Source organism: Bos indicus, chromosome 5 (genome assembly GCF_029378745.1).
Source record: "Bos indicus isolate NIAB-ARS_2022 breed Sahiwal x Tharparkar chromosome 5, NIAB-ARS_B.indTharparkar_mat_pri_1.0, whole genome shotgun sequence".
NCBI lineage: Eukaryota > Metazoa > Chordata > Mammalia > Artiodactyla > Bovidae > Bos > Bos indicus.
The window spans coordinates 113,501,515-113,521,435 of record NC_091764.1 but is presented as its reverse complement, the minus strand read 5'-3'; the positions used below and the strand labels follow the sequence as shown (position 1 = coordinate 113,521,435).

General features: G+C 41.6%; 1 protein-coding gene across 1 annotated transcript in view; it reads right to left on the bottom strand.

Annotated features, from left to right (window-relative positions):
* Positions 1–18,230, bottom strand: part of WBP2NL (WBP2 N-terminal like) — a 30,480-nt gene extending 12,250 nt beyond the window's left edge. Inside the window, exons 1-5 of the mRNA XM_019960166.2 lie at positions 18,068–18,230; positions 9,217–9,325; positions 8,500–8,641; positions 8,251–8,343; positions 5,284–5,394 (exon numbers count right to left, since the gene is read on the bottom strand). Coding sequence (XP_019815725.2) covers positions 5,284–5,394; positions 8,251–8,343; positions 8,500–8,641; positions 9,217–9,325; positions 18,068–18,129 — 517 coding nt within the window. The 5' untranslated portion in view covers positions 18,130–18,230. The remainder of the gene's footprint in view (positions 1–5,283; positions 5,395–8,250; positions 8,344–8,499; positions 8,642–9,216; positions 9,326–18,067) is intronic.
* Positions 18,231–19,921: the final 1,691 nt, after the last annotated feature.

Here is a 19,921-nt window from a genome sequence, read left to right as displayed (position 1 = left end):
AGAAAGTTCTTTATATCATTAATGTATTTCACAGATTAAAATCTGGACAATATTTTATCATATGGATAAATGCTATTTATGAGAAGTGCTACCTGATTGTCAGAGAGTTATGTTGCTTCTGACTTTCCAATTAATTTTATAATAAACATGGGTTTTATTTATTTCCTTGGCTACATTCCCAAAATGATTTAACTATGTCAACGTGAATGGATAACTGTCAAGTTATTTTTCTATAATCCATAATTAATATTTATGCTATCTAGAAAAAAATTAAAAGAATCATCATTAAGATGCTCAAAGAACAAAAGGAAAAATGTATATAAAGTCAAGAAAAGTGATATACGAACAAAATAGAAACAGCAGTAGAGAGATAGAAAACATAACAGGAAACCAAAACAAACAAAGTTCTGGAGCTGAAAAGCGCAATAACTGAAATGAAAAATTCACTAGAGGGATTCAAATTCATATTTGAATAGGCAAAAGAAAGAACCAGTAAACCTGAATACAGAACAATAAAAGCCGTAGATAGAGAGGAATAGAAAGAAAAAGATTGAAGGAAAGTGAACAGAGCCCAAGGGACCAGTGGGACACTACCAAGGAGACCAACATATACATTGTAGAAGTTTCAGAAAAAGAAGAAAGAGAGAAAGATGTAGAGAAAGTATGTGAAGAAATAATGACTGAAAACTTCTCAAACCTGATGAAACACATGAATATAAACATCCAAGAAGCTCAACAAACTCAACACCAACACATTATAGTCAAACTTACAAAATAGAGACTCTTGACAGCAGCAAGTTCAGTTCAGTTCAGTTGCTCGTTTGTGTCCAACTCTCTGCAACCCCATGAACCGCAGCATGCCAAGCCTCCCCGTCCATCACCAACTCCAGGAGTTCACCCAAACTCATGTCCATTGAGTTGGTGATGCCATCCAACCATCTCATCCTCTGTCGTCCCCTTCTCCTCCTGCCCTCAATCTTTCCCAGCATCAGGGTCTTTTCCAATGACTCAGTTCTTCCCATCAGGTGGCCAAAGTATTGGAGTTTCAGCTTCAGCATCAGTCCTTCCAATGAACACCCAGGACTGATCTCATTTAGGATGGACTGGTTGGATCTCCTTGTAGTCCAAGGGACAGCAGCAAGAGAAAAGTGAATAATCACATACAAGAGATCCTCAATAAGAAGATTAGCAGAGCCTCAGAAGAAACTAACTGTACCAACAACTTGATCTTGGACTTTTATCCTCTAGAAATTGTGAGAAAATAAATTTGCATTGTTGTAAAAAAAAAAAAAAGAAGATTAGCAGATTTCTCTTCAGGAATGTTGGAGGCCAGAAATAAACTATCCAACAAGAATCCTATATCTGGCCAAACTCCTTTCAGATAGAGAAAGTAAGATGTTTCCAGATAAACAAAACCTGAGGGAGTTAATTACAACTAGACTTGTCCTGCAAGAAATGCTTAAGGGAGTCAAATGAAAGGACACTAGATAATAATGTGAAGCCATATGAAAAAATAAATATCTCAATAAAGGTAAATCACTGAGCAATTATAAAAGTCAATATTATTATAACAAAGGTTTGTAATTTCATTTTTGTTTTCTACATAAGAGACTAATGCATTTAAAGGAAATAATAAATTGTGTGTTTGGGAACATAGTGTATAGAGATAAAATTTTGTGATATCAACTAAAAGGAGTGAGATGGAGGGCTTGTAAAGGTACAAAATATGTGTATGTTATTGAAGTTAAGATTGTAAAATTCAAATCAGTGTTATAACTTTAGGATTAAAGTTAAATGTAACCCCCATAGTAGTCAAACGCAAAAAAAAAAAGCTATAAAATATAAACAAAAGGAAATGAGAAAGGAATTCAAACTTTTCACTATCAAAAAATCAGCTAAACACAAAAGAAGACAGTGATGCAGAAAATGAGGGACAAAAAAGCTATAAGGCATATAAAAACCAAATAGTAAAACAGTAGAAGTAAGGCTCCCATCATCAGTAATTACTTTAAATGCAAATGGATTAAATTCCCCAATCAAAAGACAGAGCTTGGCAGAATGAATGAAAATTCATGATTCAACTACATGCTATGTGTTTAAGAGACTTGTTCTAGATACAAAGACATAAATAAAAGTAAAGGATGAAAAAAGATATTCCATGTAAATAGTAACCAAAAGAGAGCAAAAGTAACTATGCTAATATCAGACAAAATAGACTTTACAACAAAATAGACTTTACATCATTAAGAGATAAAGAAGAAAATTACATATTAATAAAATGTTCAGTACAGCAAAAGAATATAACAATTATAAACATTTGCACAGCTGATAACAGACCATCACATATATGAAGCAAAAACTGACAGAACTGAAGGAAGAAGCAATTTTACAGTAATAGTTGAAGACTTCAATATCCCTCACTCACACTGATGGATAGAACAACCAGAGAGAAGATAAATAAGAAAGTAGAGGATCTGAAAAAGACCACTGGATCTAGCAAACATAGGACACTCTACCCAACAACAGAATACACATTACTCTCAAATGCTCAGTTGATCAGCCGTGTCCAACTCTTTGTGACCCCATGGACTATAGCCCACCAGGCTCCTCTGCCCGTAGAATTTTCCCTTCTCCAGGGGATCTTCCCGACCCAAGGATCGAACCTACATCTCTTATGTCTCCTGCATTGGCAGGCGATTCTTTACCACTAGTGCCACCTGGGACCACTCTCAAGGACACACGTGATATTTTTCAGAATAGACCATATATTAGGTAACAAATTAAGTCTGGATAGATTTTAAAAGATAGATGTCATACAAAGTAGCTTCTCTCATCACAAAGGGATTAATTTATAAATCAACAACAGAAGTAAAACTGGAAAATTCACAAATTTCTGGAAATTAAACACCACACTTGGGCTTCCCTGGTGGTCTAGCAGTTAAGAATCCACCTGCCAATGCAGATGACATGGGTTCAATCTCTGGTCCTGGAAGGTCCCACATGCTGCAGAGCAACTAGGCCTGTGCACCACAACTACTGAAGCCCAGACTCTCTAGGGCCCGTGCTCTGCAACAAGAGAAGCCACTGCAATGAGAAGCCTGCAAGGAAGCACAATGCAAAAAAAAGTAGCCCCTGCTTGCTGCCCAAGAGCAGCAACAAACACATAGTGTGGCCAAAAATGAATGAATAAATAATATTTTAAAATGGGCAAAGGACTTGAATAGATACACCTCCAAAGAAGATACACAAATGGTCAACAAGCGCATGAAAAGATACTCAATACCATTGGTCATTAAGAAAATGCAAATTAAAATTATAATGAGATATCACCTCACCTCACTAGGATGACTTTAATATAAACAACTAGCAAAAAGAAAGGAAAATAACAAGCATTGACAATGATATGGAGAAACAGGAACTTGTACATTGCTGGTGAGAGTAAAAAAACAGTGCAGTTGCTGTGGAAAAAGAGTTTGGTGGTTTCTCAAAAAAGTTAAACATTGACTTACCATATCACCCAATACTTCCAAACCTAAGTATGTACTCAAGAGAAATGAAAACTTATGTCTACAGAGAAACCTATATACAAATGATTATAACAGCTATTATTCATAATAATCATAAGGTAGAAACAAGCCAAATGTGCATCAATGCACGAATGAATGAACAAACTATAATATATACAGTGGAGCATTAGTCAGACACAAAAAGTGAAATATTGATACATACTACATCTTGGACGAGCCTTGAAAACATCATGTTAAGTGAGATAAGCCGAACACAAAGCCACATGTTGCTTGGCTTCTTTTATGTGATATATACGGAACAGGCAAATCCAAAAAGACAAAAAGCAGATTAGAGGAAACCAAGAGGCAAAGGAGAGGGGACAACGAGGGATGACCACTTCGTGGGTATGGGTATTCTTATGGAGTAATGGAAAAGTTTTCCATTTTGTTTGTTTGTTTGCTTTTTGACTGTGCAGCACAGCATGCAGGATCTTAGTTCCTCGACCACGGATCAAACCTGCACCCCCTAAGTGAAAGGGCAGATCAACCACTGGACTGCCAGCGAAGTCTTGGAAGAGTTTTGAAACTGGAGAGAGCTGATGGCTGCACAGCATTGTGATACACTAAATACCATTGAATTGCACGTTTTAAAATGATTAATTGTATGTTATACAAATTTCAATTTAAAAACATTTTTATAAAACCTTAGCAATACTTCAAAATTTTGAATGTCAGTTGATTAACACTTAAAGATTAAGGTAACTGTAAAGGCCAGAAATAACTACCCATCAGCTGTATACAAACTAAATGCTGATGGACATGCATGTCATGCTTTAAGGAAAACCCAAGAAATGGCCTGTATCTGGCGGTCTGTTGACAGCCTGTTAGGAGACCTTTCACGGTCCACCCACAGACTGTGAAGCACATTTGAGAGTACTGATCTACATCTCTGGGGAGCATGGCTCAGCATCTGTGGACAGACACAACTGCTACAGGAGAGGGTACAGGTCACAAAGCCCAGGATTGGAGTCTTCAGTGAGGATGAAGGGTGTGGCACAAGCATGTCGGCTGTGCTTGTATGAGAGAAGAAGGGGGAGGTACGCAAGAGCACACATTTCTGCTCAGGTTGTAAGCAGAAGTGACTTCCTACTGATGACAGTTGCCCAATATCCTCCATATTTGTACATCAAAGTAAGCCTGAAATTGATGCTTTTGAACTGTGGTGTTGGAGAAGACTCTTGAGAGTCCCTAGGACTGCAAGGAAACCAGTCAATACTAAAGAAAATCAATCTTGAATATTCATTGGAAGGACTGCTGCTGAAGCTGAAACTCTAATACTTTGGCCACCTGATGTGAAGAGCCAACTCATTAGAAAATACTCTGATGCTGGGAAAATTGAAGGCAGAAGGAGAAGAGGACAACAGAGAACGAGATGGTTGCATTGCATCACTGACTTGATGGACATGAGCTTGAGCAAGCTCTGGGAGATGGTGATGGACAGGGAAGCCTGGCGTGCTGCAGTCCATGGGGTTGCAAAGAGTAGGACACAACTGAGTGACTGAACAACAACAAAGTCTGAAATGGAAAGCCGGTCACTTACTGACTTGCCACCGGGTTTGAATCTGGAAATGAAATCATGGACTCAACTATTTTCCAATCCCCAAAACTCTGCTGCTTCTCCTGCAGCAGAGTTGGAGGCAAGCTATCCGCAATTAGGTCTGTGAGCCCTGGGCACACCTTTCCACCTCCCAGGAAGAACCTCCCTGCCACACCTTACCTGGACAAGGTGTCTGTGAGGAGCACACTGCAGCCCCTGGGACAGTAATTATGTACAGTCCTGAAGTGTCGAACCAGTAATTTACACTTCCAAGTGGAATTCCTCTGGCAGCTGGGAAGACAAATTTGGCAAAATAAGGGCTCTTTAATTCTTTTAAGACAGATATACAGCAACTATCAACCAAATAATTAACAGAGTTTTAACCAACATGTTACACGAGTGTCTGGCAATGCTCCCAAAATACAAGATTTAAAATATATTCTGTCCTTGTCCTCAACTGTATACTTCCTGAAGACAGTGATTGTGTATATTTTCCTGTGCTTATTGAAGGCCTAGCATAATACCCACCATAATAGGGATTCAGAAAAAATTTCAAGTGAGGATTCTATCAAGTTGTCAAGATAACTCCATTAAAGGCCAACATAGTGGAAGTACCCTGCAGGTGGTGACTGCAGCCATGAGATTAAGACATTTGCTCCTTGGAAGAAAGCTTATGGCCAACCTAGCTAGCATATTAAAAAGCAGAGACGTCACTTTGCCAACAAAGGTCCATATAGTCAAAGCTATGGTTTTTCCAGTCGTCATGTATGGATGTGAGAGTTGGGCCATGAAGAAGGCTGAGCACCCTTGAAGAATTGATGCTTTTGAACTGTGGTGCTGGAGAAGACTCCTGAGAGTCCTTTGGACAGCAAGGAGATCAAACCCGTCAATCCTAAAGGAAATCAACCCTGAATATGCATTGGAAGGACGGATACTGAAGCTGACACTCCAATACTTTGGCCACCTGATGTGAAGAGACGACTCATTGGAAATGACCCTGATGCTGGGAAATGTTGAGGGCAGGAGGAGAAGGGGATGACAGAGGATGACATGCTTGGATGGCATCACTGACTCAGTGGACATGAGTTTGAACAAACTCTGGGAGATAGTGAAGGACAGGGAAGCTTGGCATGCTGCAGTCCATGGGGTCACAAAGAGTTGGACATGACTTACCGACTGAACAACAACAACGACATTACCAAAGAAAGCTTCTGTTGGTCTCCTCTGCATCTCTTTTATAAGGACACTTCTTTAACGGTATTTAGTATTTGATGGTATTTGAGTAATCTAGAGTACTTCTCTCATCTCAAGATCCTTAATTATATCTGAAAAGACTTTTTTTTTTTACGAAGTAACATTCAAAGATTCTGAGGATTATATTTTCAGAGCCATTGTCAACCTGCCACACTAATTTCTGCCCTATGGCATATGACCAGAAACAATGTACACAGCTTCCATGCCTGGCCCATGAAAACATCCAAAGTGAGATCTTTACTCTCTTCCTCACTCTGCTGACCACCCAAAGAGGCTGTGGAAGCTATGTGTTAATGATGAGACTCTACTACCCTGGGTCCCTGAAGGGCTGTGTGGAATAGAGGTGCCTTTAACCCCTGCTGATTGGCCTCTTTTAAGATTTATTTTGATGTGAGCCATTTTTAAAGTCTTTATTGAATTTGTTGTAATACTGCTTCTGTTTTATGCTTTGCTTTTTTGGCCCTGAGGCATGTGGGGTCTGAGCTCCGGACTAGGGATAGAACTCACACTGTCTGCGATGAAAGGGGAAATTTTAACCACTGAACTGTCAGAGAAGTTCTCAACTGGCCTTTATATAAGCAGTAACATCCATTACCTTGTTGTTGTTTGTTTAGTCGCTTAGTTATGTCTGATTTTTTGCCACCCCGTGGACTGTAGCCAGCCAGGCTCCTCTGTCCATAGGATTTCCCAGGCAAGAATACTGGAATGGGTTGTCATTTCCTTCTCCACCATTATCTTAAGTCACTGATAATTTGGGGTTTATCTGTTCCAATAGCTAGCATTATCTTAACTGGGTGGGATGTGCTCAGTTCTGTCCTACTCTTTGTGACCCCATGGACTGTAGCCCTCCAAGTTCCTCAGTCCATGGGATTTCCAAGGCAAGAGACTGGAGTGGGTTGCCATTTCCTTCTCCAGGGGATCTTCCCAGCCCTGGGATAAAATCCACGTCTGTATTTCCTGCATTGCAAGCGGATTCTTTACCTCTGAGCCACTAGGGAAGCCCCACCATAAGATAGGATAATGTATTATTCTTGCATATGTCTATTTCCACTAGACCATGTGCATCTTAACTAGATTGGAGTTGGTGGTGGAAAGCAAGGGAGAAAGAGGAAGAGCATTCCAGACAGAGCAAATAGCCTGAAGGCTCAGAGATGGGAGAGCAAGGTGCAAAGAAGTCCAGTTGGACTGGAATACAAAAACTGAGAGAGTGAGGGATATAAAGTGAAGCTACATTGAATTAAAAGATTACTTGTATTCTAAGTTTGAAAGAGTTCTCTGGTACACCTGTTAGATCAGTGCTGCAGGACCTGACATGATCTCTTCCCATGCTTTAGTCCCATGACAAATGAGAATTAAACCCAAGAAGAGCAAAGCTATAGCCAGAGAGAAGACAAGAAGGTACACCAGAGGAATAAGAGCCATGGTAACTCTACCAAAAACAAGAGTACTCAATGATACAGCCACTTAAATGGACAAGAGACTATCAGGTAAAATCATTCGGGTGTCTGACTGTAAATTCCCACTAGATTGTGAACTCCTTCAGTTTAAGGAAGGACTAAATCTTATGTTCCTAGCATGTAGTAGGGTACTTGGTACATAGTCAGTAGGCTCAGGAAATACCCACTGAATACATGTGAAATCTGGAGAAGGAAATGGCAACCTGCTTTAGTATTCTTGCCTGGGAAATCCCATGGATAGAGGAGCCTGGCAGGCTACACCGTACATGAGGCTGAAAAAAGTCGGACACAGCTTAGCGACTAAACAACAACAATATGGGCAAATATCAACGTCCTGACCACAGAGGCCAGAAGCCTTCTCTAGTTAACCGTCCTATTCCAATTAAACAGGTCCCCAAACCCCAAAGCGCCTGATATCTTTATCAGCATCACTCACCAGCAGAGGCAGCTTTTACCATCAGTTGGGCAAATTCGATGGCACCTCCTTTCCTGAAGGATAACTTAAAAACAGCTTGTCCTTCCCAGCCACCTGGAGGGAGAAATGGCAGACACTCACTAAGAGGCTGGCACGCTGGTAACAGAAGCACTGCCGAAAACATGGAGAGAGGCACCACCCACTGAAGTCTGACTCTTAAACTTTCTGTAAGCTTTTGAGAAAAAATACATTTCTGAGGGGGACACTTACCACCTGGAGCTGCCTGAATGGTTCCTTTAATGTAGTTGGGGGCAAAAATTGGTTGTTCAATGGTGCAGTCACTCATCAGGCCAAACGGCATCATAAAAGAAAGCATGGGGTCATTGACTAAGTGTGAAGTCACGAAGACCACCTAAGAAAGGAAAGAAACTTTGGGAAAGGAATGCAATTCGTCCATGGGTTGAGACATAGAAGAACAATTCTAAAGTCAAGGCTGCTTTGGCATCCTGGCCTGATTGAGAAACATCACCGATTTTCTTCCATCACTCTTCAACAAGGAAAATCTCCAAGTGGAAATGGTTCAAAACATTTTGAAAGTCAAGGTTTAACCTCTCTCCCTTTTAAGGGAGATAAATGTCAAGTTAATTAGATCAAAGGAGAAGCAGAAATTACCTGGTATGGGACTTTCCTGGTGGTTCAATGGTTAGGAATCTGCCTGCCAACGCAGGGGACATGGGTTCGATTCCTAGTCCAAGAAGATTCCACATGCCACAGGGCAACTAAGCCTGTGTGCCACAACTCCTGAGCCTGAATGCCCTAGAGCCTGCGCTCCTGAACAAGAGAAGCCACTGCAATGAGAAGCCCGAGCACTGCACCTACAGAGTAACCCCCACTCACCACAACTAGAAAAAGCCCGGACATAGCAGTGAAGACCCAGCACAGTGAAAAAAAACGAGAAATAAATTAGATTAAAGAGAGAGAAATTACCCGGTATGAAGTGAGAAACAACGTTCCTTTCTTTGTGCCATTAAAGAGATAGGATTCCACGGGTTTCTGTAGGAAGCAGAGGTCCACATCCTCACACTGCTTCAAGACACTGCAGACAAGAAAGGGCGGACAGCACACAGCTCAGGAGTCATGCAAAAAGACACAGACAAAGCTCTCGGGGCAGTTTCTAGCCTGGAGGGAGGTTATTGGCTGCTACTGGTGCTGCTGCTATTTTATTAAAATAGAAAGGAATTGAAATGATCTTATTCTCTGACAACTCACACTTACTCGTCTTCCTCTTTATCACTGGGTTCTTTTTTTTTTCTTTCTTAGCAAACCTAATTCTATTCTTAAAGTCCACTAATTCTTATACTTCTTGTGCATATTATATAAAGCATGGTGTTAATGAAACTGTTTCTTGGACTCTGGTAAAGAAGGTGAGACATATGAAGTGTGCTACAGGATCCTCTGACATGTCTGCCATGTTCTCCCTTCACTCCTAACCCAAAAAACCTGGACCCATCCTACGCTTACAGAATCCTCCTGGGTCTTTTTTCCCTTTCTTAGTTTTATATATATATATATATATATATACACACACACATACATACATACATATACATATGCTATTAATATTTATTGAAAGAATGAATGAATGAAAACATAAATATAAGTAATAATGCAAGAAAAACATGATATGCATCACATAAGTGGAACAAAATATCATGGCAGGTAGAGATCAGCTCTTGGTAGAAGTAATTAGGAATGATTTTATAGAAAAGTTGAAATTTGATCTGATTCACATCATTCAACAGGCAAGGCAGAACTGTGACCTGCCGCTGTCTCAGCAGGTAGGTCACATGATCAAGGAAATGGTGATATGTCAGAGGGATCCATTTAAGAACTAACATAGTCCTGACATGAGGTAATAAGAACTGGAATTAGGGTGATAGTATATGGCTAAAAAGCGCTTCTTAAGAGACTATGAAAAAATGGATGTCAGCAACAATAGTGGAATAGGGAACTCTAAAAGCCAGTCTAGAACTCTAGAATCTAATCAAAAGCTTATAGCAACTAGGGGAATGTTTAATCAAGAAAAAAAATAAGAGCGTCAATAAGAGCTTTGTGCACTTTAACTTACCCCAGTACTCCTCCACTCCCTAGCTTGGCACAGCTCTGAAAACAACAACCCACATTCTCAGTATAAGTACAAAGTACTGGGGTGAGGGGAGGAGAACAGACCTTACTATGGTTTTCTGTTTTGACCTGTCCAGTTCCCTGGAGGACTAGCTCAGAATTCTCTCAGGATTAAGGCAGCTACCCAGGGCACATTTGTTAAACAACATTTCAAAATGTGTGAGAGCAGTTAAGTGGGGCAAAAGATGATTTTGGGGGGGCAAACAATAAAAAACTTAAAAAACAGGAAGAAAAGACTGGAGAATGAGATGCTTTGAGGAATAAAGGCTTTGAAAACCTCTGACATGTTCATGGGAATCTAGAAAGCATCACAGACTGGGTGCTTTCACATATCAGGGCTGGGTTCATGCTCAGAAGAAACCTGAGAAGGCTCTAGAACTGTTACCTCTGGTTGACAATGAGGCTCTGCCCAACCAGGAAGTAAAAATTAAGACAGTTTTACACTGCCTGACTGAGTGACAAAGACTGGCTCACACACACACACACACACACACACACACACAGCCCATCTAGGATATATAAAGAACTCCTACAACTCAACAACAACAAATGTAATTTAAAAATGGACAAAGGGATAACCAACAAGGACCTACTGTATAGTACATGGAACTCTGCTCAGTGTTAGGTGGTAGCCTGGATGGGAGGGGAGTTTGGGGGAGAATGGATACATGTATATGCATGACTGAGTCTTTTTGCTGTTCACCTGAAACTATCACATTGTTAATCAGTTATACCTCAATACAAAATAAAAAAGTTTAAAAGAAAAAAAAATTTTTTTAATGGACAGAGGATTTAAATAGACATTTCTCCAAAATAATATATAAATAGCAAAAAATATGAGAAGATGCTCAACATTATTAATCATCAGAGAAATGCAAATCAAAACCACAAATGAGATTCACCTCACACCTGTTAGGATGACTACTATTGAAAAAGATATCCTAGGTGTTTGTGGCCTAGAATATTGACAGGTTGAAGATTCTGTGCACTCTTGGTGGGACTGTAAAGTGGTTCAGGCACTATGGAACAGTATGGAGTTGCCTCAAAAATTAAAAATAGAATTACTCCATGATCCAGCAATCCCACTTCTGGGTATATATCAAAAAGAACTGAAAACAAGATCTCAAAAAGATATTTGTGCACTCATATTCATAATAGCCAAGAGGAGGAAGCAATCTAAAAGTCTATCAGTGAATGGAGAAACAAAATGTGGTATATACGTACAATGGAATATTATTCAGGCTTAAAAAGGAAGGAATATTGTCACATGCCACAACATGGGTGAACCTTGAGGGCATTATGCTAAGTGCAATAGCAGAGACAAAGACAATTATATGATTTCACCTACATGTGGAATCTAAAACAAAATCAAATTCATAGAAGCAAAGAGTATAACAGTAGTTATTGGGGATTGAGGGGATGAGGGAAGTGGGGAAATGTTAGGCAAGGATACAAATTTAAAGTTATGTAAGATGAGTAAATTGAAGAAAGTAGGGAAAACTACTAGACCATTCAGGTATGACCTAAATCAAATCCCTTATGATTATATGGTGGAAGTGACAAATAGATTCAAGGGACTAAATCTTGATAGAGTGCCTGAAGAACTATGGATGGAAGTTCGTAACATTGTATAGGAGGCGGTGACCAAAACTATCCCCAAGAAGAAGAAATGCAAAAAGGCAAAATGGTTGTCTGAGGGGGCCTTACAAATAGCTGAGAAAAGAAGAGAAGAGAAAGGTAAAGGAGAAAAGGAAAGATACACCCATCTGAATGCAGAGTTCCAAACAATAGCAAGGAGAAGTAAGAACACTTTCCTAAGTGATTAATGCAAAGAAACAGATGAAACCAATAGACTGGGAAAGACTAGAGATTTCTTCAAGAAAATCAAAGAAACCAAGGGAACATTTCATGCAAAAATGGGCACAATAAAGGACAGAAATGGTATGGGCTTAACAGAAGCAGAAGATATTAAGAGGAGGTGGCAAGAATACGCATGAGAACTATACAAAAAAGATCTGAATGACCCAGATAACCACGATGGTGTGATCAGTCACGTAGAGCCAGACATCCTGGAGTGCAAAATCCAATGGGCCTTAAGAAGCATCACTACGAACAAGCTAGTGGAGGTGATGGAATTCCAGGTCAGCTATTTCAAATCCTAAAAGATGATGCTGTGAAAGTGCTGCACTCAATATGCCAGCAAGTTTGGAAAACTCAGCAGTGGCCACAGGACTGGAAAAGGTCAGTTTTCATTCCAATCCCAAAGAAAGGCAATGCCAAAGAATGCTCAAACTACCGCACAATTGCACTCATCTCACACACTAGCAAAGTAATGCTCAAAATTCTCCAAGCGAAGCTTCAACAGTACCTGAACCAAGAACTTCCAGATGTTCAAGCTGGGTTTAGAAAAGGCAGAGGAACCAGAAATCAAATTGCCAACATCTGCTGGATCATGGAAAAAGCAAGAGAGTTCCAGAAAACCATCTACTTCTGCTTTATTGACTATGCCAAAACCTTGATTGTGTGGATCACAACAAACTGTGGAAAATTCTGAAAGAGATGGGAATACCAGACCACCTGACCTGCCTCTTGAGAAATCTGTATGCAGGCCAAGAAGCAATAGTTAGAACCGGACATGGAATAACGGACTGGTTCCAAATTGGGAAAGGAGTATGTCAAGGCTGTACATTGTCACTCCACTTATTTAACTTATATGCAGAATACATCATGCAAAATGCCGGGCTAGATGAAGCACAAGCTGGAATCAAGACTGCTGGGAAAAATATCAATAACCTCAGACATGCAGATGACAACACCCTTATGGCAGAAAGTGAAGAGGAACTGAACAGCCTCTTGATGAAAGTGAAAGAGGAGAGTGAAAAAGATGGCTTGAAACTCAACATTCAAAAAACAAAGATCATGGTATCCGGTCCCATCACTTCATGGCAAATAGATGGGGAAACAATGGAAACAGTGACAGACTTTATTTTCTTGGTCTCCAAAATCACTGCAGATGGTGACTGCAGCCATGAAATTAAAAGACGCTTGCTCCTTGGAAGAAAAGCTATGACCAATCTAGACAGCATATTGAAAAGCAGAGACATTACTTTGCCAACAAAGGTCCATCTATTCAAAGCTATGGTTTTTCCAGTAGTCATGTATGGATGTGAGACTTGGACCATAAAGAAAGCTGAATGCAGAAGAATTGATGCTTTTGAACTGTGGTGTTGGAGAAGACTCTTGAGAGTCCCTTGGACTGCAAGGAGATCAAACTAGTCAATCTTAAAGGAAATCAGTCCTGCATATTCATTGGAAGGACTGATGCTGAAGCTGAAGCTCCAATAATTTGGCCACCTGATGCAAAGAACTGACTCACTGGAAAAGACCCTGATGCTGGGAAAGATTGAAGGCAGCATGACAAGGGGTCAACAGAGGATGAGATGATTGGATGGCATCACCAACTCGATGGACATGAGTTTGAGCAAGCTCTGGGAATTGCTGATGGTCAGGGAAGGCTGGTGTGTTGCAGTCCATGGGGCTGCAAAGAGTCGGAAACGACTGAGGAACTCAAATGAACTGAAGATGAATAAGTCTAGAGATCTAATATGCAGGCGTGAAGACTATATTTAATAATACTGTATTGAACACTGGAAATATGCTAAGAGAGTAGATTTGAAGTACTTTCATCACACTAAAATAAAAATATAATTATTTGAGGAAATGAAATGTTAACTAACTTGACTGCAATAATCATTTCACTGTGTACATTACATTATTGTTATATACATTATATACAATTTTTATTTTTTAATGGCTAAGATATTAAATTTTGTTATGTGTTTTTACCACACAAAAACGATGAACAAATTAGCCAAAAAGTGGAGGATATTTATGAACCAAGAAAATTCACCAAATACATATATAGTCGATAACTGTAAGACAAAAATAATTTCATTAGAAATAAAACTTTAAAAAAAGATTTCATTATTTGGATTCCATTATCAGACTAGCTTCCCTGGTGGCTCGGATGGTAAAGTGTCTGCCTGCAACTCGGGAGACCTGGGTTCGATCCCTGAGTCAGGAAGATCTTGTGGAGAAGGAAATGGAAACCCACTCCAGTACTCTTGCTTGGAAAATTCGATGGATGGAGGAGCCTGGTAAGCTACAGTCCATGGAGTCGCAAAGAGTCGGACACGACTGAGCGACTTCACTTTCCTTTCCTTTCCTATCAGGCTGGCAGAGCTATCAAAGGTTAACATTTAGTGTTGGCAAGGTGAAATTGGACACAAAGTATTAAAAAGAATGTAAATTGATACAATTCTGTAGGGGGATTTTTCCAGTGGTCATGTATGGATGTGAAAATTGGACTGTAAAGAAAGCTGAGCACCGAAGAATTGATGCTTTTCAACTGTGGTGTTGGAGAAGACTGTTGAGAGTCCCTTGGACTGCAAGGAGATCTAACCAATCCATCCTAAAGGAGATCAGTCCTGAATATTCATTGGAAGGACTGATGCTGAAGCTGAAACTCCAATACTTTGGCCACCTCATGCGAAGAGCTGACTCATTTGAAAAGACCCTGATGCTGGGAAAGATTGAGGGCAGGAGGAGAAGGGGATGACAGAGGATGAGATGGTTGGATGGCATCATCGACTCAATGGACATGGGTCTGGGTGAACTCCGGGAGTTGGTGATGGACAGGGAGGCCTGGCGTGCTGTGGTTCATGGGATTGCAAAGAGTCAGATACAACTGAGTGACTGAACTGCAACTGAAACTGTAGGGGGATTTTGCAATAAATATATTTCCATTTATAAATATGTTAAATATAAAATATGTGTAATATTTTAAAATATTTTTACTAGGATTTTTATTTTTATATTATAAATATATAAAAATTTTTTTTAAATCTATGTCCTCTGGGGACTTCCCTGGTGATCCAGCAGTTAAGACTTCGAGCTCCCAATGCAGGAGGCCTGGGTTCAATTCCTGGTCCAGGAGCTAGATCCTGCACACCAGAACTAAAGATCCCACAGGCCACAACAAAGGTTTGTGTGCCAAAATCAAGACTCAGCACAGCCAAATAAATGCAAATAAATATTTAAATAAATAACAAATAAATATTTTTCTTAAAGTTTATGTCTTCTCACCCCACAATTTTACTTTCAGGAATATGTCTGAAAGAAACATTTTGATAGGTGAACAAAAATAAATCTTTAAGAAATTCACTGTGGCAATGTTTATAGCAATGACAAATTAAAACCAGACTTATCCCAGATAGTGGCTTGAGCAAAAATGTCTGCATATGGGAGTACCAGACATCGAAAATAATGATGTATTAATAGATGTCAATACTGCAAAGCATTCTCAATACATCGGGAAATGAGGAAAATTACAAAGCAGTCTGATAGGGGAAGGTGTGTGTATTTCTACAGGGGGACGTGCAAAAGAATACATATCAAAATATAAAAAGCACTTAATGTAAGAATTTGGAGTAATTAAATGTTTCCCAATTTTTCTACATGGCATTACCTGCACATTTTAGAATATGAATTTTTTTAAAAAACAAAACTCAGTCAGTATCTTCCTTTTTACCAGTACAGTTCAGTCATTCAGTCATGTCGGACTCTTTGCGACCCCATGAATTGCAGCACGCCAGGCCTCCCTGTCCATCACAAACTCCTGGAGTTCACTCAAACTCACATCCATCGAGTCGTTGATGCCATCCAGCCATCTCATCCTCTGTCCCCAATCCCTCCCAGCATCAGAGTCTTTTCCAATGAGTCAACTCTTCGCATGAGTTGGCCAAAGTACTAGAGTTTCAGCTTTAGCATCAGTCCTGAACGCCCAGAACTGATCTCCATTAGGATGGACTGGTTGGATCTCCTTGCAGTCCATTTTACCAGTACAGTCTGGCTCATACATTTATGACTTTTCAGCTGGGATCAGAAAAAATCTCCACACAACACAGCCAAGCTGTGATGAATTTCTTAACTGAGTATTGTGAATAGTCAGGAGAAGTCAAAATATAACCAATCTTCTTCCTCTCAAGCTATTTCTCTAAAGCAGTTTCTATCCCAAAAGGTAGAGTCCTGACAGAGCTTTGCTTGCAGAGGAGAAAAAAGAGACATAGTCCTCCTCCTCTTCGAGGGGCAGCCAGCGTAGAAACATGAATACACACTACCAAAATTCAGAGCTGTCCCACATGCCTGACCATATGATTTTAAGCAAATTACTTTTTGTTTCACTTTTTCCACCTGTGAAATGAGGAAAATAGTACTGATCCTCATTGCAGATAGAGCAGTTATAAACGTAAAGCCCTTAGAACAGTGCCCTAATAAGGCCAACCATTGGAGAGCACAGAAAGGACTCCACAAAGATAATTCACATAAAATCAATATTTGCTATAATTTTTTTAAGACCACACTTCATTCCTTGCCTCCAGGGCACAAACAGAAAAGCAGAGAGACAAACCTGTAGCCCAGCTGAGAAGACACCCAAACACCAGATTAGAAGTGGCTTCCAGGCACAGAGCCACAGGCACACAGGTCTCAGTTCTCCAGGCCAGCATGCAGGGCGTCAGCAAGGTGGGCAATCATCTCACTACTGGGAAAACTGAACAAAAGAGCAGAGTCCTCTAGGACCAAGGGAGGACATACAGCCTTGACAGAGCGTATAAATCTGTCAAGAAAATATTCTGGAGAAGGAAGCACAGAAAAAACAGATCTGGACATCAGCATGATGTACTGATGTACTTAAAGGATCTTCCTGAGAGATGCATTCAAAGCAATCTGGGTGTGTTTTGCCTCACCTGAGCACTGCATTGGGCTTCAGAGTCTCACAGCTAGGTGAGAGCAAAGGAAAATGAGGGCAAATCTGAGCAGAGAGAGGAGCATATTCAAGAACTGCTGGGGAGTTCGAACAGGACTCTTAACAGCCTGGGCAGGGGATGGAGGAGGGGAGTGAAGCAGGGGCCGAGGTATTGGGTAGGGAAGTAAAAATGGGCAACTCTGAGCCGAACCTGACAGAGGCTGGAGGAAACGGGTGAGCGGCAGGCACTGCTAGCACCACAAAGCCATGGGTGCAAACCCCAGGGCCGCCATGGGAGGTGAGAGAACATCACTCTTCCCAGACGTGTCTTCTTTTGGTCCCCATCTTTACAAAAAAAGTTAAGACCAGCCATCTCCTTGGTTGGGGGCGAAGAAGAGAGAGAGCTTTTTGAAGTTCTGAGGGGGAAGAGAGGCCCTGGACAGTTCAGGATCTTTCTAGAAAGAGCCACACTCGTGCCTTTTCTACCTCCCAGAAGCCTGGGACCTTGTTGCCCTCACTCTACAAAGGTAGCACACTCCTAACGGCACCGCATGCCACCCCGAGGGTCGGTGTGACTTCCCTTTCCTGCCACTGCACTTCAACTTTTTTCTGAGGCAGCACACGGCTCACTCTCTGCGCACGTGCCCGTCACACTCCTATTCCCGCCTCCACCACATTCACATCCAGAACACCCGCGAGGCAGCGCCGGCCCTAACGGTCGGGGAAGAGCTACGCTTGCCGTGAGCTCAAAAAAGGCGGGAAAGTCTCTGATTGGCTGAGAGTTTGTGCGCCGCCAATTCTCCTGGCCTCTCCTCCCTCCGACAGCTCCACAGGCTTCCTTCCAGGCACCTTTCGCCAGAGGGGATGAGGGCCCCACGACGGCTCTCGGTGTGGCTCTGGTTCACTGCCATCCTGCCCAGGCCCCCTCCTGCCGCCCCGCAGATGGGAAGGGGCGGGGCCTGCGCCAAGCTGTTGGGTGCGGTTCTGAAGGGGAGGGCAGAGATTATGGCGCAAGGACCCGGAGTGAGTGAATGAGGCAGCTGGTCACGTGGGGGGCCTCGGTCAGAGGACCCGGCAGAGTCAAGGTTGAGACAGCCCTGAGGGGAAAGCAGGCGGGTCCAGGGGGTTGGCTCCGCCCCCAGAGCGCCGAGGAGTAAGGGATGAGGCGGTGATCGCCATAGCCAGACGCAGTCTTGGCCGCTGCTCTGTCGCCCCTGCCTAGCTGCCCAGCTGCCCACGAGTATGGACTTGAATTGTCCTGTCAGGAATCAAAATTAAAAGCGGGATTTTCATACGCCCTTCCTGACCCAGGTCAGAAAACTGTTGCCCTTTGGAGAAAGAGTTCGAAATGATTCCTCACTTCTGAGGAAGAGCAGAACTCTCTTCCCCCAGAGAAAGACTGAAATCAGAGCCGATTTTTTATGAGGCAACGTCCAGGAAATGGTGCAAGAGCTGGGTGAGGAAATCCAAGGGGGGATTTCGGCCCGGAGTGAGTCCGTTCCAGCTCCAAGATGGAGAGAGCCTTTTGTCTCTGTGTCTCCCATCATACCTGCCCTGCCTCCTCCAAAGGGTGATTGTGAGGATCAGGTGATACGTTTTATCAGAGTTGCTTTTAAGACTAAAATGTTGTGTGTTTGTTATTTCCTTGAACTTCACCAATAGCACCAGAGGTCTTCCAACAAAAGGATGTTAACATCTGGATTACCTACCATGTATTTCATCAAATTTAAGATGTTGTCAGTTATAAAATAGGGGCTTCCCAGGTGGTTCAAAGGTAAAGACTGCCTACCAAGCAGGAGACACTGGTTTGATCGCTGGGTCAGGAAGATCCCCTGGAGAAGGAAATGGCAACCCACTTGAGTACTCTTGCCTGGGAAATCTCCTGGACAGAGGAGCCTGGTGGGCTACAGTCCATGGGGTCATGATGAGTCAGATACAACTTAGCAACTAAACAAGTTATAAAATGCACCATTTTAAAGTGTAACTCTAAGGGGGAAAAGCTGCTAAATCCACTGACATCTGTTGTAAGATGTATCCTGATTTCAGAAATATATATGTGTATAAGTGAAGTGAAGTCGCTCAGTCCTGTCCGACTCTTTGTGATCCCATGGACTGTAGTCTACCATGCTTCTCTGTCCATGGGATTTTCCAGGCAAGAGTACTGGAGTGGGTTGCCATTTCCTTCTCCAATATATGTGTATACATATATTTTTAAGTATGACTACCACAGGAATGGTGTGAAGCAGTGGAACAAACATCACACATTGCTCTCTAGGTCCTGTCCCCCATTGTTAACTAAGTGTATAACTTTGGGCAAGATGATCATGCTTCCTAGACTTGTTTCCTTATCTGTTTGAAGAAAGAACTAGAAGAACTCTTAGGTTTCTTTCAGCTGTAATATTTTATGTTTGCTAAGAAAAGAAAGAAAGTGAAGTCTCTCGTTCGTGTCTGACTCTTTGCGATCCCATGGACTGTAGTCTACCAGGCTTCTCTGTCCATGGGATTTTCCAGGCAAGAGTAGTGGAGTGGGTTGCCATTTACTTCTCCAGGGCATCTTCCTGACCCAGGGATCGAACCCAGGTCTCCTGCATTGCAGGCAGATGTTTTACCTTCTGAGCCACCAGGGAAGCCCAACTGTCTCTCAAATCTTCTCTTTCTTCCTTCTCCTTGTGGCTCCATTTCTGGCCTTCATCATTTAATTTG